Source organism: Chironomus tepperi, unplaced genomic scaffold (genome assembly GCF_022539635.2).
Source record: "Chironomus tepperi strain 1889 unplaced genomic scaffold, CSIRO-AGI_Ctep_v1 contig_298, whole genome shotgun sequence".
NCBI lineage: Eukaryota > Metazoa > Arthropoda > Insecta > Diptera > Chironomidae > Chironomus > Chironomus tepperi.
Window position 1 is genome coordinate 489,511 of NW_027226420.1, and position 26,610 is coordinate 516,120.

General features: G+C 32.5%; 1 protein-coding gene across 2 annotated transcripts in view; it reads right to left on the bottom strand.

Annotated features, from left to right (window-relative positions):
• LOC139092133 (atrial natriuretic peptide receptor 1-like) overlaps positions 1-26,610 on the bottom strand; it is a 39,717-nt gene that overhangs the window by 7,208 nt on the left and 5,899 nt on the right. The window contains exons 1-3 of one of the 2 annotated variants that reach the window (XM_070642432.1): positions 21,322-21,571; positions 6,068-7,064; positions 1,063-1,339 (exon numbers count right to left, since the gene is read on the bottom strand). The exons of the other annotated variant lie outside the window; for it this stretch is intronic. Of the exons in view, the coding sequence (XP_070498533.1) occupies positions 1,063-1,339; positions 6,068-6,616 (826 nt within the window). The 5' untranslated portion in view covers positions 6,617-7,064; positions 21,322-21,571. Of the gene's footprint in view, positions 1-1,062; positions 1,340-6,067; positions 7,065-21,321; positions 21,572-26,610 lie in introns of those variants that run through there. 2 annotated transcript variants of the gene reach the window in all.

The following is a 26,610-nucleotide window of genomic DNA, read 5'->3' on the forward strand; positions in this document are numbered from 1 at the left end:
TCAAAACGATAATTTGATTTGTAAGCGTTCAGGCTGTTGCACTCATAGTATGCTAATTTTGTCTTTGTGGGATGGTCCGAAACAAGTTCTTGCTAGTAATTTCTTGAATGGATTAAATTATTCATCTTTTCGATCATTTGACTTATAAAATATCGTTTATGGAGCAAAATTTGAATATATTATAAAGGGTGATTTAACTGTTGCCGTTTCAGTATGAATGCTTGAAAACTAATTTAGACCTGAATCGCACAAGTTGATTTATTGATAGGAAATCCGGGATAGCATCAGCGTGACTCTAACATAATGTAGAATCTAAACCGAATCTTGCAAAAAGTGAGAGTTACGACGGACGAAGGCCAGAATTTTTGATTAACGAGCAGATTTGTGCTTTTCGGAAGATATCTTTGAAATTGTCAAAAAATTCAAATTTTCTATCTAAATTTTACAAAGATTATTTTGTTCAAAATAAATAACGAAATCTTTGTCTTATATTGGAGAAGGATTCAACTTTCAATTTTACTTCAAACTTAGCTAATACAAAATTTCTAATTTTTTTTCAAAATTTCGTCAAATAATTTTGATCAAAGTAAGCTTCATTTACAAAATATGTCATTGTGGTCCAATCTTTTTTCGCTACGGAACTTTGATGGTAAGTATTGATCAATACCACATTCGGCATACGGTTTATGTTATTTTCAAAAATCTTACTGACTTCACTTAGTTTGGACAACACTGCAATTTCTTAACCTTTCATAGTTTTTGATTTATCAAAAAATGGAAGCCTCTGAAAGCATCAACATTGAATCCAAAGACTTCTTATTATTCATACATTGATAAAATTTTTCGCAAATGAACGTCACATGCACCCACAATAAAATACAAACATTTTTCAACTCAATTTTTATCTTGTTTAGCTCTCCCCATGTCAATTACAGACTTGACCTTTTTTTCTCTCATTCTGGATCATTTTTGTCATAATTATTATTGCATTATAGATAGATGAGATGGATGAAATGAGAAGGAAATAAAAAAAGGGACAAAGTTTTTCCAAATCTGACTTACTTCTAGACTTTTGTTTCAGCCTAAAAAGTTTCTCCTTGAGGGCATCATAGGTGGCATTTTCAAAAGTTTCATGAACATTTGAGTTTGGCTTTGACGCATTAGTGTTTCTATTTATAGGCGCTATAATATGATGACATGGACTATAACCTTTGGTCGCATCATCATAATTATGAAAAAAGAAACCGTAAATCTCCCATTTGAAATGTGACAAAATTTTCCTCATCGCATTTGTCATTTCACTGTAACTTAACATTCTCGTCAATGTTGGAAATTGTGGCTGTTGGACGTGATACACGACCAATGAATCACATTGTAATGGGAAGAAAAGAAATAAAAAAAAAATAAGAATAAATTTTTTAAATCAAATTCAATTAAAAAGCACTTTTTGAATTTGAATTGGAACGACCGGAGCTATAAAGATATTTTAACAAATAATTTAGATCTGATGGACTATCAAATTAGATTTGGAAATTTTGCTCGTTATTGATTCAATTGACAGTATCGATTGAATAAATTGAAGTGGAAGTTTTTTTGTATTTTCTTCTTTTTTTTTGGTTGATGAACAAAATTGCGCACAAAGTTTGGGAATCACACTTAATCATGGGTATTAAATGCTAAGTATCAAATGTTTTACACGACACAAGAATAATTTAAGGACGTTCTTTGTTCACGTTCCTTGACATGTCTGGTTTTAGAGTGTTATTTTATACTTCTTGATTTCAAACTTTCTTGATAATCGGATGTCCCACAATTCTATAATGTTGCTACAATTATAATCCGTAATGTCTGCTAACTTAATTATAAAGTTCAATATATGTAAAGTGACATGATTAAAGATAACCTGCACAGCAGAATTTTAAATTGTACAATTATATTCCCCTATCAGACTATTCAAAGCTTACTATGGAATCTGAATGACCAAAAGGGATAATCCGTGCGGAACGCTTCAGAAAAGTTCATTTTTTATCGCAGAAATAATCCAAAAACAGAAGTCACGGAGCAGCAATATGTGAATGATGAATGCTAATGATGAAACGTCAAATTGACACGGTGGTGCCCATATAGTTAATTGACAGCAGTTTTGGTTCATTTTAACGACAAAAATGATATTTGCCGCATCATGTCACATGAGATAGTGTCACACTACTGATCATGAGACATTGAGTGTATCACACTATTTGCTATGAGACATTGATTATGTCACACTAATGTGGTGTAGGTTGCTCAGGAGTGCGATGAATTTTTTATTGAATTTAATAAAGTTAAGACCTTTTTTGGAAGAAAGTCTTCTTAAATAAACTTTAGACTTTTTAAAGAATTCTTGGAAATGAGTTATTGATAGAGACACTGTAGAATTTGATGATGATATAGGCAGATGTTACCCAGCGATAGAGTGAGCTCTAGACACCATCTAAGAGAGACCATGGGTCGCCTATTTATGACTAACTAAGGTAGTTAGGAAGAGTTTATTTGCTAGAATCTTACTAGTAACTGAATCAGTTATGCTTAGACTAAATTATCAATCTAAATTCAGATCAATCATAACTTTTTGTGGATCTGATATATCAATACATCTTCTAAATGTTGGTCAGTGTGCAGTGAACCGAATAAAAATGAGAATCACTTAGCAAGATACAGGGTTAGATCTAGAATTTTGAAAAATAAGCATTTAAGGGTCTACTTGATGTATAACAACAATTGTGTGTATCACATACGCCTATAGATGATAGGATCAATTACAAATTCTCAAAATATTTGTAAACATTTACATTTTAACTGTAGCTTAATCTACAATTAACGCAGCTGAAGCGATTGTATCAGATTAATAATATGTTTACATTTTTTTTGTCTATAGTCTATAGCGAAGGTCAACAATTCTAACCTTGACCCTAAAAATAAACAATAAATAGAATATTAATGACGTCAAAGATATATGGAGCCTTTTTTTATTGAGAAATACATCATATGGAAGTAACATTTTAGATTTAAGAACATTTTCGAATGAATAGAATCCAACGACAGCATTCTATGGAAAATAATCATATTTAATATCCAACACAAGTCATTTCCTTCTTTATATTCTATTGAGCTTATTGATGGACTTATTAGAAATTTTGTGCTTCTTTTTCTAACCTAAAATGTGACTTTTCACTTCAAACTATAGAAAATTGGCATTACATGTATTGAATAGAAGGTCAGTGAGAGGAGGGAGGATTGGTCACTAAGAAGCATTATGATGGAATGGGAAATGATAAATTGCTGAATATTTTTGAAGAATATGAATTCGTTCCTTTTTTCTCAAAATCAATTCTAATATCTCTCAATAGTCTTATTATCTTTTATATTTGAATTTATTTCCATGGATAACGAGAGCGTAATAAGGAAAGGGATGGGGCTCGCAATAGCATGGTTTGACTCACCAACTCTTAAGGAGGGGAATGAATCCATAAGAAGGTTAGGGGTTTCGTGGACTCTTAAAGAGGAGAACCAACCCTTACAGTGGGAAGGAAGTTGATGGACCCTATTATTGGGGGTAATAACCTTTAATTAAGGAAGGAGTTTGGTATGATTTTAAGGAGGAAAACCAAACTACAAAGTGGGAAGGGAATGGGTGGTTCCTTTAGGAGGGAATCAATCCTTAAAAAATGACTGGGTTGACGGGTCAAACTTCATCCTTTTTTGGATTTTTGGATAAAAATCTTCAATATTCTAGGATTATCGTGCGATTCATCTTCCCTCGTCTTCCTATACTTCTAACTACATCCCTGCAACGCTCAACAGGGCACGCATAACAGAATGATACATAAACAGGAAGATTGAACACTTTTTTATACATTCTGATTGTCTAAATATTTAAAATACTAAGCTTTGATGCCTAAACACAATTTTTTTGTTGAAAATTATATTATTCAGCTACAAAAGAGATAAAGACGTGATAATAATCTGAAAAAGCTATGTTGGGAGTCATAAATACCTCTTAATGCAAGGCATTTCATGCTTAAACTTTTAGTCTTAAATAACAATTAGATTGACATTTACTTCTTAAGGCAAAGAAAATTGCGTCTTAAATGAGAAAAAAGAGAGCAGAAAAATGTTCCTTTGAGTTTAAGTAATAACATTGAAACGACTCCGTACGAGACACTTGTCTATTATGCCAATATGAAAAATGAATCCGTAAATGAACCGATTTTTCACAAAAGCGGAAAATTGAAAATTTACTTTTAAATTAAATTTTAAGATGCTGCATTAAAGCCAAAAAAACAATTTCTGTTCCCTCAATTATAGCAACCTCATCTTTCGTCACGTTGTTGTTGACATTATTCCTTTATTATTATCATTTTTGTCGTCAAAAAAAAATATCATCTAATTTTATCTTGTGCGTGTATAGGAACAAAATAAACTCGACAATTAAAGAAGAACAAAAGCTTTCTTTGCCAAAAAATTAAATAAATTCGTAGTTTAAACAGAAAGATAAAAGTAAAATTTATGGAAAAAACCCAAAATCAAAGGAAATGTTTGCTTTAATTATTTAGGTAGGTATTTATCGATATATCAGAATTTATAATTGCTGTAGTTATATAATTAAAGTCGTCTATATATAGACCTGACTTGAACTCTGAATGTCAAATTGAAATGAGTTGTAGTGATTTTGACTAAGTTCGATTGTTTATACAAAGGGAGGAATATATTTGAAAATTTGCAAATTTTTTCTAGAGTTGCTGGGGCTTGATCAGATATGACATCCGTCAGAGGCTTAGGCTGAGATATATTGCAAAAAGCAAAAGAGAAACTCAAGAAAAATTATAGAAAATTGAAGAATTTCATTCAAAAAGGGGGTTGACAGTACCTGCTCCTTCCATCCCTCTTCTACCTAGCTATACCTACAAATGCATTAGTTCCCACATGATATTCGTCCCAAAAATACATTCTTTCATTAATTTGCGTCACTTTGAACAATATAACTGTATTTGATTGACGTCACATAAGTGAACAACCCCCTAATTAGTCATTAACTGCAACAGCGTGTGTCATGTCATCAAAAGAATAAAATTTTATTTGTTGTTAAGTGATTGTGATCAAAGTAGACGTTCATTTTAAATTATATAGCATGGTCATCTCTTGCTGTTCATTAAGGGGATGTTCAGAAGTGATGTTGATAAAAAAGTGGACATTTTTGGAAGACTTTTTACCAAAATTTCTATTTGAAAGGTTCGAAAGAGTACCCGAACGATGGAAGTTAAGATTTGGAATTCTGTATGGACCAAGGTCTCCCGAAGTCTCGGTATCTGCATCGGGAACCCTTAGTTTGGACTAGAGTTAACAGGACTTTAAGAGTTCAGGATAGACAAGTCCAAAAAGGGGTCTCCACTTGAGTCTTGACTCTAGTCACAATGAATGAGTAGGCTGTACACTCTGGTATGGACTCCAGAACATGAGAGTAGCTACAAATTATTTGAAATTGAGTTTCCAGAATTCCAAAAATGAGTCAAAAAGCCCTAGCAGATTTAAGAATGATTCTTACCAAGGTAGGGTCTACCCTTAACTACGCCTCCTCTTCCTTACGACCCATAAATGAACAATCCAGCTTGTAAATGAATTTACGCTTAAATCAACCCCTAAACTGTCATTGTATTAACCTCACACCTGAATATTCATTATATTGCCTTTCGAGACTACCTTCGCCTACTTTGTGTCATTTAAATAAATACCAGACACATAAACAACAAGTCATCACATGTGAATGACCCCTAAATAAATCTAGGAATTTTAAAAAAATTAACAAAAAATACCAAAACTTTGTGCGAAATAAGTTCTTCACTTCCAACCGTTTGCGTTTTTTTGATAGCATCAAAATCGTTTATTCACTGTCATTTATATCCTCTTATTTTTCCGTTTACTTTGTTTTATTATGAAAAATAACGACCTTCACGATGAAAATTGAAAATATAAAAAAGTTGTTCCTACGCAAATTTCTCTTGTGCTTATAATATTTTTCGACACTCACTTTAAAGTTGAATGCTGATGCGAGTCCGCCTGTTGATATGACAGGTTTTTGCCATACGGACGCATAACGAGCAACAGGCGCTAAGACATAGTCACATATTGGACCTAAAAACACGTCAGCCTCATTACGATTGTGTAGTTCAAATGCAGCAATTGGTCCAATTGTTGATGAACATTTTGTATCACGTGAATGGATAACAAGCTCATATCCAACAAGTAATTTCTGCTTTTCGACATTTTGAATTGCTAATTCAATCACAGGTAAGACAGCCGATAATGTCTGTGTATTGATAATTTGATCAGTCTGTGGCGTTGATGGGAGTAAAAGTGCGAGATGAATTTGTCGTGGACTATGAAAGCTTGAAAATAAACTATCACTAAAACCTAATCGTTCAAATGGACATAAAGTCTTTATACAATCAGTTATTGTCAGAAACTGTTCAGTGCTACTACTACTATATGATATATTCTGTATCTCATCACATGTTGTTGGATATATTGCAATAAATAGTATATGAAGTATGATTGCAAATATTTTAATTTGCGCCATAACGCAAATGCTACGCTATTTTTTGCTTTCTTTTTTAATTGTTATTTCCTCTCCTCTGTCTCAATGAGCCAGGGGAAATTCTATTAATATTTTTTATACACGTTTCCACACACAAAACAACTTATTTCCAAATTATTATTTCATGCTGTAACATTTTTCACGGATTATTTTTTTTAAATTAGGGTCCTCGTACACTGTGTTCACACGAGGAATCGATGATGTTTACATGAACATATAATAAACTTGATACTTCTGTTCCACTTTCACTTCTCTTCCGTTTGTGTAAACAACAATTGAATTTCTATTTTATATTCACACAAATGTTCTTTATCGGAAAAGCACATTCACATCTTACTGGCATGTTTCTCTCCTCCGTTTGATATGTTTTCATCATTTGAACAAGTTTACATTTGCGGGGTACTTCTTCCAAGAAGTTCAACGATGGTGGCTGTTATCAATAAATAAGAATTATTTTTTAAAGGTTGGAAATAAACTTTACGCAATAGGAATTTCACATTTATGTCGAATATAAATTAAGTTCTTTATGTCATGACTAGCTATTGGAGGTGCATGTATTTATAGAAATAATCAAAAGATTCTGTGTCTTCTTATTTAATTTGTATTTGTGTTTGATTTACAGATCAATTTAACTTTTAATGAGCTTGTTATGACGTCTAAGTTTTGAGGTCATTAACGTAGATATTAAGCGATTAAAGATTGCTGTTGAATTAATTTTATGATTATTGCTTGTTTCATAAATTTATGAGAATTTTTGTTGGATTTATTCCAATGGTTTTGGGATTTTTCAAGGTTTTTCAGACGAAAGTAGATTTTAATGTGACCAACCCCTGCCATTCTTTGATTACGCCCTTAGTGAACCCTTTATTGTGTTCAGACCCTCATCCCCTTGTTCCTTATACTTCATCTAAGTGCTTAATAAAGCAGCGGATTAGTTTTCGTGGTTTTCGAGAACTCTGGATTGATCTCAAGACAATTCTAATCAGATTCAAGATCTTTTTCACTGTTCTGGTCATAAATCACGGTATGTATGACTTGCATTGATATTTTCTGGATCATGCAACTATGCAGATTTGGAATTCAATCTTCTATGGTAGCAAAAATTCAGCCCCTTGTCTACAAGAAAGTTAGTTCATAATAAGGGGTTTACGGGTATACTTCACATAGATCAGTTAAAATTAAATCAGAGCTCAAACTCGACTCGGATTTTAAATGGACAAGAAGACTTGGGTCAACTCCACTTGATTCGATAAAATCTTCGATTCCTGAATTAAATTTTTAAATGTCTTGTACATAAATTGATTTTCAATTGATTTTCCAATATTTTAGCACTACTTAAGAGGACAAAAATACATTAGAACTAGTCATCAACCTGTCATCAACTAGTCATAGCAAATTATTGTCCACTGCAGCTAACACGAGCGCTTAATATTAAGTATGAGCAAATTATATGATACTAATCCAGTTTTAATTACTCAAACATTGAGTATCAAGCAATTTGTTTATAAACGTTTCCGTAATTCGAGAATTCAACACTCTGGATGAGTAAAGTATCAATCCCAGTCCCTAGTTACTATGCCATCTTATCAAAATCATTCAACCAGGATCCCTTTCGCTAATTTCTGTTGACCTACTCAAAACCTTTGATTCAATTAAGACAATCTGCTACTGATTCCATAAAGTCATTACTAAATTGAAGCATCATCCAAAACAACAGATAACACAAATATTCCATTGCAAAAAAATAATATAAGCCACTGCTGATACTAATTTCTTATTTTTAATCACATTCTTCGTTGTACTGGAAATTTTAATTGCATTTGATAAGGAAGCAATTTTTTTTTTGTAATCTCTTCAAGATTAATAAATCCACTCAAAATCCAGCTGTATCAGGATCATAAATGGGAAGAAAAAGTTGGTTCCACAAATATTTCGACTCAATTATGCAATTTAAATTCTTTTATGTCTTTTGTCCATTTGAAAAGTGAAATTTGAAAAATTCACACATTTTTTTGACTTTAAATAAATTATATTATAAGTAGGCATTTAAAATAGAAAATTTGCATAGATTATTTTGATACCCGAGCGGCAGAATGTAAAGAAGTGTATTTTGTGCCATAAAAATGAGTCGAAATCAGTCTTCATGATGAAGTCAGGGTTGTGGTGGACAACATGTGTGTCGCGACACAACAAAAAGTATTGGAAATGTGATGAACCGTTTCCCGGTTGACAATCAAAGAACTTTTGACAGGAAAATGTCGATATAGACAGTTTAGCACTTGACATTGGTAATTGACAGACAGAAACCATCGATAGAACCAGGTTTTGTCGCCATCTGAGGGTTGCCATGGATCGCACTTGATCTGTACGGGCAGAGAAGGATTTAAGTAAGTAAGCCGAGTGGGGTTTCGATCGCGAGAAATAGAAGATTCCCTACAACTGCACTAGGGAATCCTTGCATCAAATTGTTAGTCCAGCATCGTAGTCGTGTCCTAGCAAACACATTGCACTGTTCGGGACTTATAATACAATATTCATCGACACTCTATTTGCATATATGCAATATTTCATAGTAAATTAGTTCCAAATATATTTTATGTCTTCATGCACACAAAATAATGGAATTCAGCCAATTTTACGCGCGAAGTTCAAGTTGAATAAATTACATGCTGACTTTCAATGTCATACTCAAATGAGGAATGACTTATACTAGAACTAAGAGTCAACTTTATGATTATAATATTCATAAGCCTTTGTATTCATATACGGTAAACTCAGGTGAAAAGATGTGTAGGAGACGGATGTGTGTTAATTATCTCACATATTAGGCATTTGCAACTTTAATGACTTATTTTCATACAAATACGACAGCAGAGCAAGGCAATTATTTGTTTCTGTTCCTCTCTTTTTTGACGACAGAACATGAAAATATAATAAAAAGAAGTAATGCAAACACAGATGATGCTGAATTGGAATCAAAATAAAATTTACAATTGAAAATTGGCACTATAGGAAAATCTGATATTTGATGTATATCCACACAAACACTCTGGTTTAATTTATTTATTTATTTTACAGCTCTGCATATTATTTTTTATGAGAAATGCACGCTCGTGTAGATGTTGAATGCAGTTATTAAATCTGCTCGAATAATTTACAGAATGTGCAAATATCAGATCAAATATTTATTTTTCAATCTTTATACTTTGGGGACCAGAGTGGATATCAATCTGTGAATTAGCATTAAATGCTATCTGTGAATTAGCATTAAATGCTGTCTGTGATTTTGAGTATGAAAAGGTAACAGCTACGAGTATATTTAATATAACTGTCATAAGATCATGTCGTAACGACAGAGGATCTAGGATATCTGTCTATATATATGGAGAACAGTCAGGAGCTCCTTAGATTCGTAGTGGAAGAACAGTCTGTAAAACTGTTGAACGTGAGTTCGAATCCTTGCAAACAAAATCTACATCCAAGCCAAAACAGCTCAACATGTTCGCTGGAGCAACACTATGTCGCCGAATTAACGGTCAGATGTGGAATTGCCTTGAAGACTGAAGACACCGTGTTGCCTGGATTCAATCCAAAGAAAGCGGATCGCCCAATTGTGTCGCTCAGACAGGCCTACATTGAGACATATGTTAACTCTCAACAAGCTGTGTCATTGCCTACCAGCTCCATACTACAATTCTGACCAATTACATGCCATATCCCCGGATGACACACCCACCCAAATCCTCAAACATCATCTATCAACCCTGCTTTTTGGACATTAATTAATTTATTTATTTACGTTAATGATGACATCAATTTCAACGATATGTATCGAGGCTTTCTATCCAATTAGGATTGATTCCGTCAAGCATGACGGTAAGTGATGATTGATTCGAATGTAAGAAGTCCAATTATATAATATTTGTAAGCAATTAATTGTATTTCCAAAAATAGCACATAATCAAAATTGTACGAGATAAGCGTCATGTCTGTTGACGAATCAAATAAATGTCAGACGATATTCAAAAGAAAAATTGTCAAATTCAGTTGCGCAAAAATGAGTAAATGATATCCTTAACAAGCTTGGTATTATCCTTTATGGATATGATTGCGGGGGAAGTAAGAAATATGAAAATGCTAAATTAAGGAGCTGAAAGGAAATTTTATCCGAATTTCCTGAAACCTGCAGATTGAAAATTTCCTTTCTGAGAAGCTTAGTCGTCTAAAAGAAAGCAGGTAAAAATATGAAAGATTGTCAAAGGAATACCTGAATTTAGGATTTTTGTGGTGTCAAAGAACCTTGAAACATGAATTTTGGATGCTTTGAAGTTGCTTAATCCATAATTACTTTAAGAATAACCCAAGCCACACAATGTGGTGCCGTCAAGGCCAGTGCACGTCGTGTCGTTAACACAGTGACGTAGCGCTGTCCTAGCTAACACGTTGTGCAGAACTCGATGTCAACTTAGATTTCATATAAAGTCGAGTCGACTTTTTCATCTAAAATCCGAGTCGACTTTGATCTCTGCCTTAAATTCAGCTTAAATCAATCCTCATCAATAAAATAATGAAATTCCCACTTAGAATTTAAATGAATCTTAACAAACTAATTAACATCCTTAATAAATAATCCAGATTTAGTGACGTCTGTTAAAACTAAGTGCTAGTCGGTAAAGCAAATTGCGTTTGACATTAATAAACTGCATTGATTCAATTGCATTTAAATTTATTTAAGATATTTAATGTATTTTTTTTGTTCGAGACGGATTAAAATTGTAATAATCTGTAGAATTCATGAATATCATCTCAATAAATTTTATTGTCGTCACACTGGATAACATTAGCATCTGTACTTTATATTTTATTTCATTTTTGGGTTGCTAATGGAACTTTATTTCCTGAGAATGGCATTAATGGCAAAAACTGAGGAAAATATCATTTATTATTAAAGTGCTAAGGGCTTTTCTGCTACGTGACCACAGACATGTCTCAGACGACTGAAGACTAAATACACTTATTAGGGTTAATCATCGGGTCAATCGATAGTTTGAGTTATGAATGACAACACATCACTTTCCTCTCGTTTTTTTAATGGGGTCATTAGCATGTGATGTTCTCAATATGATAATGTATTATATTTTTTCAAAAACTACAAACTGAATTTTAGTTCCAAATGTTGGACATAATAGTTGAATGACCCTCACAGGAAACTCTAGCAAAACAGATGTGAACAGCCAGCAATTTTTGGTAATACAACAAAATTCGCTTAAATGTGATGTTTAATAATTAATGAGGATTGGAATCTTTTATGTCAGTGCTAATTTTGTTAAATATAGCTGCTAATTTTAGGGGATTTATAACTGGAGAAAATAGTCTTTGGATATAACATCTGAATCTCCTTTACGGGACACTTGTGTTTCGGAGCACAAACTGTCCAACACTGTATTTGTGTGTCACGGTACGAATGTTGCTCACCAGTGCATTAGTGTTTCATTGTTCAAATGTAGCACAACATTACATTAGTGTTTTACAACACAACAGTTTCCTACCACTGTTTTAGTTTGTCACAATACAAATTTTGCCCACCACTGAATTAATGTGTCGCAGCACAAACGTTGTACCTACTGAATTATTGTGTCGAACTACAAAGGTTGCCCACCATTGCATAAATGTGTCGCAGCATAAAAATTTCTCATTATTGTATTAATGTGTCTCATCACTATGGTTGGTCAATACTGCAACGTTGTGTCACAACACAGAGGTTGCTCACGATTGCATTAATTTGTCGCGTCACAAAGGTCGCTCAACACTGTATTATTGTGTCGCAGCACACATGTTGACTACATTAGTGTATCGTAACACAACGGTTACTCGCCACTGAATTTATGTGCCGCAGCACAAATGTTTCACACCACTGGATAAATGTGTCGCAGTACAAAAGTTGCCCATCACTATTATCGAGTACAAAAAAGTCTCAAAAACTAATAATAAACTTATCAAATTCCCATAAGCTGTCTACACCCTTCAATTCTAAATTTAATTAACATCTTATTTACTGGAACTCATAACAAATGCTTTAGTATTAAACCCGACTTGTTATGAACGAAACAAAACAAAGTTTTAAATATGACGTAAAGCAAATGAATGTGTGTGTATATAAATAATACGAAGCCAAAAACCATCAAAATTAATGTCATTTAAACGAAATTATTCCCTTTCATCACTAATATCTTATCATTTCTATAGCACACATGTGGCATTTATCATTTACCTTTTGCGGCTTCTGAATTACTTTTGTTTTCAATTTATTTCCAACGGAAATTGTCAAGTAATGACAACTTTCTGATAAAAAATGCCTGATAATTTATTCTTATTTCTTACTCTACACTTTGCATAATGTTTTACGTCATTAAGCATGTCAATTGTAGTTCATTTCTTATCATTCTGTAAGCATTACTTACATCAGCATAAGAAAATCTTTTTGATAAGAAACTTTGATTATATTTTTAGATATACGAGCTCGTACAGCAAAAAAAAATTTTGATAAGATAATTCCATTTATGTTTCGAAAGATTTTAATAACTTGCTTAACATGAGAGGAGCCTCAAGGGGGAAAAAAAGTTTGTTTTTTTATTTTTATTTTGATTTGCCGTGGAAATTTCGGGGAAAATTACAAACGGTATTACTTAAAATGCAAATTGTTTTTAGTTAAATAACAAACTTTTGCAATTATTTCAATTTCAAAAGGGGGAGAAATGAGTTTTGGATGTGAATCAGTTTAATGCTGTGAAAAGTTTTTCAGCAGTAATCGAGAATTTTAATTCAAATTTTTGGTAATCAAAACTGGCAAACAATTCACAGAGATGGGAGCCCGATTAACACAAGTCAGTTAAGCTGGATTTGGCAGCTAGTCAGAGTTACACTGGGTTAAGGCTGGATTTATGATCGGTTAACTAGTTTGGGTTATTCTGGAAGTTGAATCGAACTTTTTAAAAATTCAACTTCGAGCTCTGAATCCTTCAGATCCAGCTTCAGATGCTATATTTCTTAATTACGGTATTGAAATTCCTACCAAGAAAGCATGTGACATTGATTTGGCAGAACATTCAGCCATTCACTAGTGTGACTCTGGCTCCAGACCAGATTGAATGAAATCGGGCCTCAAAACCTAGTCTAATTTGGACTGGGACAGCGTTATGCTTGCATGTGACTGAAATTTTGACTATTTTCTCGCTGTGTGCCTTAGAGGTTAGTAATAAGGGTGTTGGAAATTGAGCATTTGCACGGATCACGGATCATGCATTGATCGACGCCTTTTTAATAACATAGACTCTTGCTCCGTTCCGTATTTATAAATTTATAAATTTCTATGTCATATTTAATACAGTGTTCAATTGAATCTACGAATATGAAAATAAACAAAAATTTTAATGCCAGTAGACGAAGAGAAGAGAGTCATCAAATTCTTATAATAGAATACAAATTTTCTCAATATTTATGAAAATTATTCCCTACATCATTATACATTTACATAGGTGTCATTAAAGTGAAAACAGATATTACATGAAAAAAATAATATTGCCCTTGAGTATAAATCATACTAGCATCTATACATTTAAATTAGTGAAGGTTAAGGATTGTGTCTAGCCGGCTAAAGCAGGTGTTGATTTGCGCAATTATTCAGTTACAATTATAGGACACTTAATCAACAATGAAGCATAAAAATAAAAGCGTCTGGTTTTTTATTCGAGCAGATATTGGCAGTTCAATTAGTTTAGGGGTTGTACGTAAGTTACGTAACAGTTATGGAGGCAAGGGTAAGGAGTTGTTTACAATTTTATGACATAATGTGCCGGTTAGTGAGTTTGGAGTCTGAAAATGCAATTCTCAGCATTACGTAATCACCGAATATCCCCATACTTGAAGTTCAATAGACCACCGAGCTTCAACATCGATAAAAAAACGTTTTTTGATATGGCAAAAAAAGTCACTTGAAAAAATACAAAAATTTTCAGTCATTTTGAAAAAAATATATAAAAACAGAAAAGCAAGCCATTCGCGGAATATTTATAACCCAGAAGCGCACACATTTAAAGGAATTATTTTTGATGATAAGTGCTTGGATCGCAAAATAGAAATAAAAGTATGATAACGGAATGAAAAAAAAAAATGTTATTTATATTTTACTTCATCCGTTTGCAGTTAGTTATAGAAATGTTTGATATGTTTGTAGCAAAAAATAATCTCAAGGTTATGTCCAAATGTGTGTTTTATTTTATCGTATGACTCGATAACAGAACCAGAAAACACTATTTTTCATTATACTTTTTCCATCCGATCATTTCCCAATTATCAGGCAATTTTTTATTGTTGTTGTTGTTGTTGTAGATAGGTCTAAAAATATTTTCAAATGGATGCGACTATTATTGACAACTGTTTAACACACACATTCATAATTATCAGTCAGTTTGTTTTGTTTCTCTTATGCTTACTAACCGCTGTTACTGTCTGCGTCGGAGAAAAATTCTAAAAATAATTTCAGTTTTTTTTTGAAAATTTCACTGTCAATTCACACATTTTAGTCACTGCGATATAATATCTCCGATTTCGAATCAGTTTGTATAAAGGTCACATTAGGAAATTGCCTTAAAATTCAGTGTTTTTATGAGAAAATTGGTAACACTTACATCATCTACAATACATACAGCAACAATTGTTTTGTATGCTTCAGTATGCTTAAACAGTATCAGTATTTGAAAATTGAATGATTAAATTACTTAACTTGTAAATAAAATTCAATTTTAAAATAAACCGGGAAAGACTTCATTTCATAGCATTTCATGCTGATAAGGTTTATTGCGAATTAAGTAAATTTTAGGGTGAAAAACATTAAAATGTAATGTTTTAAGACGTACTTTATAGAGATGATTTTAGACAAAAGTTTTAGCATTGACCTTAATTTCTATTGATAAGCTAGTCTCTTCTTTAATCAACTATTTTGGAATGTGACACAACCTTTGTGTTTCATTTCTGTCCTTGTCTTTTTATTCACAGCTAATTTGTCATTCATAAATGCAGTCTTTATGTCAGTCTTTATGTTTCAATAGCTTGCAACTCAAAAGACTTTGTATGGGGTCTGAATAGAGTTGGATTTGAAGTATTGAACTTTATAAAAGCGATTCTGTCAATGCGATTGTAAGGCCGAGTGTGGCAGAGTGATTAGGCAACAGACAGGTTACTCTTGTATCTCTCTTCATGTCCGTATGTGGGTTCGATTCCTATCGGAAGCCGATCTGTCATGACTTAAAGCTACAGTACTGTAGGGCAACACAGCCCTTGGATGGAATCACATCCCTTGGATCGAATCACAACCCTTGGATGAAATCCACAAGGTAAAAGGCGACCAGTAGTTCCAAAAGCTACTTGGGGCAGAACAGTAATGAAAGAATGTCAGCTCATCGTGCGGGCAGAGAATTTGTACAAACTAGGTGACAGAGCCAGCAACAGAGTCAGATGGGAAGTATTGTGTTATAACCTAAAGTTCCACACAGGAGCATGTTTATATTAAGTGTAAGTAAGTAGTAAGTAAGTAAGAGTATTAGGGTACAGCTACAGTACTAAAGAGTGTCATCGGTTTGACAGGGATCCCCACATCAGCCTCACGACATTACAGTATTCTAGCACAAACACAGAGACTTTTGAATCTCTGAACATTGAATAGAGTTTAAGATTACTGTCTACATAAAATGAACCATGTCACAAAGTGCGAGCCCCCAAATACATAGTACAAGTCGGATAATCGATCGAAAATCCGTTATCAGGCTGACGTGAGTATCGGATAGTGTTGAGTTTAATCTGATTCCAACACCATGTTAGAGTCACGTTCCCTAACATGCAAAGGGACTGTACGCATGTTTTTTGTCAGTAAAGGGACGGCCTAAGGCAGAACTTTTGATTGATTTTTAGATTTGTGCTATTTGGAACCACTTATTAAACATTAAGAATCATCCTTAATTTCAAATTCTATACAAATTCTAAAGTATAGGATAAGGTCCTATACAAATATAATTATTATGCAAATCCCATCCAAAAACGACTCCAATCAACTAATTGTATGATAATTTCCCAAAGTTACCAATTTAATCTTAAAGGATTGAATTTTGCTGATCATAAAAAAAAGCAATTTCTGAATCTTATTAAATTAATTAATTTAAATTTCCATTTTTTGTATAATTTAGCTGACGACCTTTTGAACTGAATTTTTTTGTGCTAACACAAGCCATGTTTTAAATAATATTAATAATTCAAATCTTCCTCAATTATAGGCAAAGTTTCTTTCTTTTTTTTTGTGTATGAAAAGGTATGTATACATTAGACTTTAAATTAATTGTCTAAATCATGAATAATAGATATCTTGACTGACTGTGTATTAGATATAAACGATTGATTTTTCAAACTGTTTACAGCAATTTTTTGTTTAAAAAAAGAAGTTTTTGGAATTAGCTTTTATATTCCACGAGGTTATATTTTAAGACTATTTTCATACATCCAGAATATATTTTGAAAAAATGTTGATAAAAACAGATAAAAAAATAATAATTTTTGTTTCCCCTCCTTATCATGCTGTGGATTCACATATATATCCATACAATTTTGAAGCCTTTATTTGTTTTTCCATTATCAGCGATACAGCTGTTGGATACTCGATCATTTTGTAAATAGTATAACTAATACGTTGACATGCCGATCGATTTATAGGCTTACACAAATATATATATTTCGACTTTGCAATTTTAAAAGAAGCTTTAACTTAATTTTAATCAGCGTTCATAAAATAGAACTTAAAAATAAAATTTTTTTGGTCAAAGTTTATAAATAGCAACATCGTACGTCTGATTATTTTTAATGTATACTTGAATGTGTGTATAAAAGAGCAGAAAATAAATAAAAATGATAACACCGGCACACAATGTCACAAAAGGTTCATTGCGCAAAAAAAGACAGAAAGATTTCTTAGGAAATTTTTTCTTTTTATTCATCGAGTGCTGTCACATATGAGATTTAAGAATAAATGCATGAATTATAAATAAAATAATCTTTACATAATTCTTTCTGTGCGAAACAAGCTGTTGTATCCTCGATACACGAAACTGTGACTTTTTATCATCCCTTTCTGATACTTTATTTCTCGTTTATGTTTTGGGTCTTTGAATCTTTGTATAAATAGATTTTATTTTTCGACGTCACCGTCGATATGCGAAAAAGAAATCATCTAAAAGAGTAGCCTTTTATAAATGATGTCATTCATGATAGTGAGATTTTGATAATATTCATGTGATTTTTTATGGAATTTTTTTAATTCTAAATATTGAATTTTTAATTTTTAAGGCAAGTTAAGCCATGATGCGCGACACATCGCTGTGACACGACACTACTGTGTTACGACACGATACTACTGTGTCACGACACAACATTACTGTGCAACGACACCACACTGGTGTGTTACGATACCATACTACTGTGTCACGGCACTACACGATGTCATGTGTCTTTTGTGAAAAGTTTAACAATACAATGAGCATACAAAATCCCAAAAGACTTATCCCCAAAAAAAAGGTCATGAGACTTAATTTTGTAGCAATTTTTCCATAAATTAGAATAAGAAAAGATTTTAAAGTGTCGTAAAGATTTTATTGATCAAAAAGTATGTCACTGGCACATATTAAATTGTTACTTCCATGGCGACAAGGCGGCAGTATAATTTTAATCAAGAATCAACATTTCAATATGTGCCGATCGGGTGTGTCACCACACAGATTAAAATATTCCTGAGCGAAAATGAAATTTAAATTGATAAGCTCGCAATGCTGTATTGTTATGTTTACACTCAAATGACTGTCATGTTGCTACAACTGTCGCAAAGGCAGCATGACTTTGATGAGACTGTGATGACAGTTTTGGATGCGTGAAATAGCAACACTAGACAGTTCACTGGACTGTATTAGACAAAATATCACAAAATACATCTTCTAATGTCTGAATAATCCCCAAAAGTTGTTGACCATACTAAAGAACTTGCACAAAATCTTTCAAACGTTTCTTTGATCAAACAAGTCCGATGTTAATTTATCTTATTCCATTTCATTTCATTTTGTTATGTGTGAAAATTTCCCCAAATACCTTTTTTTTCCTTCTATATTTTAATTCCTCACGTTCATGTACATTTAACAAATTCGTTTCCAAATAAATAAAACATTCTCAAAGAAGCCTTACATTTTTTTTGTGTGAGGAAGACCTTGAGAGGCAACCAAGTATGTAGTGGCTTAAGAGAATAATGTGTTTTTATTCTTATTCTTCATTATTTTATGAAACAAGCAATTAAATGACGGTGAAGCATTTGTGCGAAATTTAGTGCCTCTTCTCATACTCATACTTTACTTAATTAAGTTCTCAAAATTGAACTTTTTTTGTCATCTTTTTCAATTTTTATTTAATTTATCAATAATTGGATTAATTTTTTTCTTTGAGCGTTTTTATTTCTAATTCTTATCGCAGCACCTCCAAAAAAAAACAAAAATATTAGCTTAATATGATAAATTTTTGTTTGACATGCACAAAGGTGAAATTCCTCATTTCTTGCTGCGATTCACAAAGGAACAGATCATTTTGTTTTTTATTATATAAATTAACTTTTTTTGTGGCTGTTTTTGAGATGCGAATCTTTTTCATGACTTTAAAGTATTTATTTACACGATATTATTACACAGCTATAACTCCTAATTGAGAGAGTTTGGCTATTTTTGGCTTTTATAGGTAAGAGACTACCTATGAAGTATTGAGTGGAATCAATAAAAATCTGTTAATATGATTTCATGATTTTATGACAATTGGGAATAAAATGAGAAGTTTATGAAGTCTCGCTCTTTAAATCATTGCTGACCGGGCAAATGATAAAGCACCGAATAACATAAATCAGCTAATCGATCCAAAAATTTCGACTTCAGATCAGCATGACTCTGACCACGTAAAGTGCCAACATTTGTCATGCCAGCCTGATGCTGCATTTTGAATCGAACAATTTCCGAGTGGACTAAAATACGTTTAAATGAGTTGAAGGCAAGTTAATGACTAGTTTTATTGCCTTTTTGCCCACTCAGTACTGACTTGTTTTAATGAGGTAAGGCACTAGACTACACTTTTAATGAGGTATCTTTCAATAGTTAAGGCACTTTATATTAAATTCTATAAAAATTAAAATTTTCCTGGGGATTTTTGAGAGACTCATTCATAACTGGGACTGAATCCAAAAAGCAATCTTAAAGGCTTAAATTTGAAATGTAAATTAGTCGACCTTTTTATATGAAATGCACTGTCGATTTAGAGCTCTGGATAAAGCACAAAACTGTGTTGAATTCTCAAAGTTAAAATTGAAGTCTTTTTTAGAAGCAGAGCTTGAAGTCGACTCAGATTTGCCATACTGGACAAAAATATGTTAGAACTGGAGATTCAACTGGAGATTGACTTGCAATCAATTGGACATTAAATTGCCATCAATTAACTATATCGCATTTTAGTCCATTCGGATTTTGAACTGAAAAGTCAATTTGAGTCAACTCGACTCCATCCAAAAATCAAATCGAATTCGATCTCTGTTTAGAGTCACTTAATAGCCTTTACCTCTGTTAAGTCTGTCACAACGTTCATTTGGCATTCCAATAATATTTTAAAGAAACATTTGAAAGCTTCTTTTCAAACAAAAGTTCAGTCTGCACTTGAATTCCAAACAATGAACATCTTAGTTATAATTTGCAATTCTCAATAGAAGTTTTAATCGTCAATACAATGAACTTCAATTACAAAAGAGTGATGAACAAAGAGAATTTGCACTTTAAAGTTAGCAATACAACTTAGATCTGTCATTTTTGAATTCTCAACCCGATCGACACAAGATTTTCATGACAGTGAAATGGCGGTTTTATGGGAAGTTGCAATTTTTATAAAAATAGCAACTTGACGGCCACCAATAATTTGTGTCGACCGGGAAATCGTATTTTTTGTTGTTGTTATTTATTATCTTCTCACTTATCTTTAATTTTAGGCTTAAAAATTTTGAAAAAATCAATTATGAAGTCTCAGTTTGTGTGAAAAATAATTTGATATTCTAGAAAAATATAGTTTAAAAGTCCAATTTTTTGAGTTCAGCAATTGAAAAAATAAAACTATCAAGGACAGTCATAACGCAAAAAAATCCCGCAGTTGGTCACTTTAGAACGCACGATTTTGCAAGCCGCATGAAGTTTGAAGATTCTATACGCATACTTCATGTCAATCAGATTCATTTAGTTGTTCATTAACTTGTGCATCACAAAAAACTCAGATTCTCATTAACAGCCACACATTGTTTAATTTGTTGTTTTTTTTTACTAAATTCACTTTATTTCCTTATCATGATGGAATGGATTTTTTTTTTAACTAATCTGTCTAAATCACATATAATGCCGAACTTAATATCAAAATAAATATCAATGTACGATCAGTACGAAGTTGAATTAAATATAATATCAAGTGATTAAAATTACAAATTTTTTCAATGTATTTAAATTTGTACTAAAAGGAAATGAAATAACAAAATAGATCCATTCGATCGCTAGTTCACAGCACTCAAAAATTCACATTTTTTTCTATACTTTTAATCGGCGTGACACATGCAACTAATCACTGAATGTTATTTGCAAAAAAAACTTTTCTTTTGACTTTCTAACTTAATTCCTATATTTTTCTTTATTCTCCCTCTGATTCATCAGATATGTGCGGAGAGAAGTAACTTTTTTTTTATTATTTTTTTTTATATAACGAAAATTAAATATAAAAAAATTCACGCGCAGCACATCAACTCGAGCTTCATATCACTTCAACGCTTAAGTAAATACTGAACGTATAGAAGTGAGCCACAAAATCGGCTTGGAAGCGTCGATAGCGAAAAAAAAAAAAGAAAGAAAACAGAAAATGATGAAAAATTCTCTCGAGGCACAAATTTGCTCCAACACACAATTACAACCGAAAAAAAAAAAAATAAGCAGCACACAAAAAATATTTGAAAAATAAAGACACATGTTTTCTTTCTTGTGCGCGCCACACGGAGCAATATGATAGATTTCGTTGCTGTAACTGAGAATGAAAGAGAGTCAAGAGCGGAGAATTGAAATACAATGAAATGAAATTCGTAAGATTGTGTACATCATAAACAGCAGCTCTGCTCGAAGGGATCGTTTTGAAGTAAGAAGGAGGAAAAAAAAAGCTAAAAAGCATCAACAAAGAGCGGAAAATTGTAAAGCTTTGTTTTATTATTAGTCATAATATTTGCTATAATTTTCTATAATCATACCTTAATCCAATTTGACATATTGACATCTAAAGTTCGACAAAGACAAATCTTTAACCTAAATAAAAGTCAAACGTGCTTTACGGCAACTAAATGTGATTATAGAACATCTACATATATGTGACTCTACCTCCTTCATCTCATCTCGCAAGTAAACATGCAAATTATCATACCATAAGTACAGTGAGTGAGCATGAGAGGAGAACAAAAGAATTATTTTTAAACATTTTTTATTGTTTTCTTCTCAAGTCAAGTCAGTTATGTTAATTACTAGAAATTCCTTAATTCCTTCCTTTTGTGAACATCTATTATACTTGCGTAAACAATAATTCACAGTTAATGAACCAACAGTCATTACTTCTCCTACTTTTTTTGATTAAACATTAATTTTTTAGAATTAATTCTAATTTTAAGAATTTTATTTAAAAACTTTTTTATCGTCACAAGATGAAAGGGAATGAGTCTTTAAAAGGCAACGAGACGATTTGTGTACACAGATTATTATTGCTAAAGTTTTTATCTGTAAGGTCTTTTGATGACAATTTTTATTTTTGTCGACTTTGATGAGAATTTTTTGAGACAAAATTTCAATGCCAACTTTGTGTATTTAGATTTTTGATAAGATTTTTTTTAAAGAGATTCTTAATTATTTAATGAGCGCAGGGTTGTTAGCCTCAGAAGGTGAGAGAATTCTATCTTCTTAACAAACAAAGAGTTTGCTTTCAAGGTGCAGTAATATCACTATGGAATCTAAAAGTGTTTTCTCTGTCTGTTAGGCTTCAGATATTGTTACATTCTCACTGTGAGCAACTAATTCCGAAAAGTCAAATGCGGCAAACTCCATTTTTCGCCATATAAATTGGTCGAAATTAATTGTCACGGTACCGTCAATACGGAGAAGCTGAGGTACCCTAACAAACACATTGTTCTGATCAGGATAATTGCAAAAATTGACAATTTTGGAACAAATTGGTCCAGATGGTGTCAAAAATTTAAAAATTCTTAGTTTGAATGTGTAGTTTCCTAGGATGCTAGTAGGAATCAATACCAATACGGATCCTAAATTCTCAATCCTGGAACTAATACCGGCATTATAGTTGACTCAAAATAGTATCAAAGTATCTAACTAGATTCTGGATATCTGGATTAAAATCCCAAAATTAAGGTTTTCAATCCCGGGATCAAAATGTTTATAATCCCTACAGGGTAGGTTAAAAACCCTACCCAAAGATGCTCGAGTCTTGTACCCTAAACTGACAGAAATTTTCAAAGGATACAGTCAGCAACAGTCATTCCCACACAGCATTAAACTTAAATTTTCACCGAGCAAAAGATTAAGTGAGTGACGTCTACACACATCAATAAAATGCAACAGCATCTCCAATATCAAAACTAGGATATACCAATAAACCCACACTAATAATGCATTTGTACCTTATACAGGTATCCCACATCAAATTGCATTACAGCACAAAGAAAATAAGAAATAATCAATTTGCTGAAAGACTCACGTCAATCATACCTGTGCAGAAGCATGTCACAAGATTTTTAAACGAAAACTTTTTTTTATCACCGCAAATTTTGTGTAAAGTCGTCAAGTCAAAACTTTTTTGTATTTATTTATCACGATAATCTCAAGTAATAGTAAATAAAAGATTCAAATTACATATTTGAAGAACGGATATTTTATCTCGGCGAGCTTCTTTTGACTACAATTTAATTTGTTTTGTTCAAAAACTCAACGTTAAGCAAATTATTAATGATAATGAACGCTTCTTGAGCTCATTAATAGTTCCAAGAATAATTTTAATATCCTCACTAAAGATTTTTTATTAATTTAATCAGCATGACAGTCGCTTATTGATTTTCCAACATCAAATTCATTATATAACCGAATAAATTAATCTGATAATTTTATGGGAAAAGCATTGTCCTTACAATGGCTTTAATAAGATTCTATTTACATTCCTACGTCCTATAATGACACGATAATTCTATGTAAAATATCTCAAATTCATTTATTTCAATTAATAATAGGCAGAATCATCTCATAAAAAAATGATGAATCTGTAAGAGGCTCTAGAGATTTCATTAATGGATATTAATGAAGTACGTGAAAGACATATCAATTTTTGACATAAATTCATGAGGCATTATTAAAAATAATTTTATTAGAATTTTGCCATTCCATCCACATTAGTCTATCCCAGTGTTGTTCAAGCTGTAAGATGCGGCACATAAGTGTGTGTTGCGACATTAATGCCACACTAGTGTGTTGTGACACTAATGTCACACTAGTGTCTTTGGACAATAATGTCACACTAGTGTGTCTGGACAAAAATGTCACACTAGTGTGTTGTGGCACTAATGTCACACTGGTGTCTTTGGACAATAATGTCACACTGGTGTGTTGCAACACTAATGTCACACTAGTTTGTAGCGACACTAATGTCACACTAGAGTGTCACGACAATAATGTCACACTAGTGTGTCGCCAAAATGTCACAAACGGATCTCATGTACAGTTTAGGTCGTGTCTTACCACTTGATGTGTCATGCCGCAAAACAGTTTAGACAACACTGATTTATCCAATTAATATCTGACTTTACTTTGACTGCTTACGTTAAACAGTTAAACAGTTTAAAAATAGTTTTTTTTTGCATCCAAAAAGGCATAAAATGGCAATGCACTACACGACGTTCGTAATAATACATAGACACGATGTATAACGATTATGATGAATGAATATAGCACGTGCCAGATTATATTTACATTTTTTTTATATGTAATACAGTTCGCTCTCTTTTGAATTTCCTTTCGTCTCTCTCTCACTCTCTCACTCTCTTTCTGCTCTCACATGCTGAGCTTTTTTTTTTCAAGAGGATTGTTGATTGTGAGGTCAATTAGACCAACAGTATGATTGAGAATTGATTGACATTTTTCTGAATAGTATAATAAATGATAAGGAAGAAGAAGAAAAAGAGTCAATTTTAATGAGAACAGAAGCTATTGCCTGCACAACAAGTGTTTTGTTGATGTACAGCACGACTGAACTAATCGCATTGATACTTATTGACTTAATCTGCTTAAATACACGTAAATAAACCGCAGTTATTATACTATTAAGTCTAAAATTAGACATTAACAATACGTTAGACTGAGTAATAGACATATTAAGCTATTAAACCTTTATCCTCCTTCCGCATAAAATATACTCGTGGGTTGCATGTTGGCATGTTTCGTGTTTTTGACAGAATTGGATGAAAATGTTCAGGAAATTTTAAAAACATTTGAGAATGCTTCCGGAAATTGGATCAAGCTTCCGGCGACAGTTTCCCTTCAGATAATTATGCTTGTGCATGGAAAATAACTGCTGATTAGTCAGCAATTGAGCTTTCAATTTCTCGTTGATATTATGTCGTTTTTATAAAAATAAATAGGAATAATCTGGATCTAATTAAAAATAATGAGAATGAGTTCCAGTGATGCGACTTAATTACAACGACGCAATGAACCAGAGTCACTATGATCCTGCCTGAATATGGAGCAAAAATTTGTAAAAAGATCAAAAATCCGGCCCAAGTTCAGTGTGACTCTGACTTGGTGTTGGATTCGTTTTAAACCCGTCACCATGTCAGCGTCAAGAGTCACTGTTGCCAAATTTTAGATCTATAAACCGACTTGTGCTGTTCGGGCTAATAGGATCTAGTCATATTTAATAGCCATATTTAAACGTTCACTATAAATATTACAGCTTTAACTCAAAACAATTCTAGCCTCCCGTAAACTTCATCACATCACTTCCCTTACGTCAACAGCAAACCCATGTGACATTGAAGCAACCATGTGATACCCGGAACTTTAGCAATTATCCATCAAGCAGATTGTTGATAAATTTATAAACATAAAAGAGCAAATAATTTTTGATTGACGGAACCAGAATTAAAGGCAATTTGGCATCTATTAAAATAATACATTCTGTATGTGAAATACATCATTCATGACTAATCCATAAGAAATTCCGCATACTAGCAAGATAATTGTTTCAATAAAAAGTTTCGAGAAATAAATATGCAAATATTTTTGCAGTCGTTTTGCATATTAATTAATTAGCGCCTCTTCAAGTTTTTCTTACTTTATTGTAAATTAGTGTTACTTGATCATAAGCATTTAAGTAAGTTGTACTAATTGAGAGGCATATTAAGAAGCTAATTTATTAGCTATTATCGTCACGCGAATCACTGAAAATTATTTTTTAAATAGCTATTGTCTAGATTAGGAATATGAGGTAATAGTTGTTATGCGATATTGACTAATCGTCGTCTCCTGCATCAATATTTCTCATTTTAAATGAATCTATTCTGCTTAGCTTTGTGAGGTTTTGGAGAAGCATTTTCTAATCCATAACAAAGCAGGCACAATAAGGCACAGTGCTTCTTAAATTTTGTTGCGCGACACAGTGGCTGAGATGCGACACATTGAACCACATAAGTATTGTAAACTTGGTGTGACGCAACAGATTAAACCACATAAGTATGTGACGCAACAGAGTAAACCACATAATTATGTGACGCGACACATTTGACAACCTGT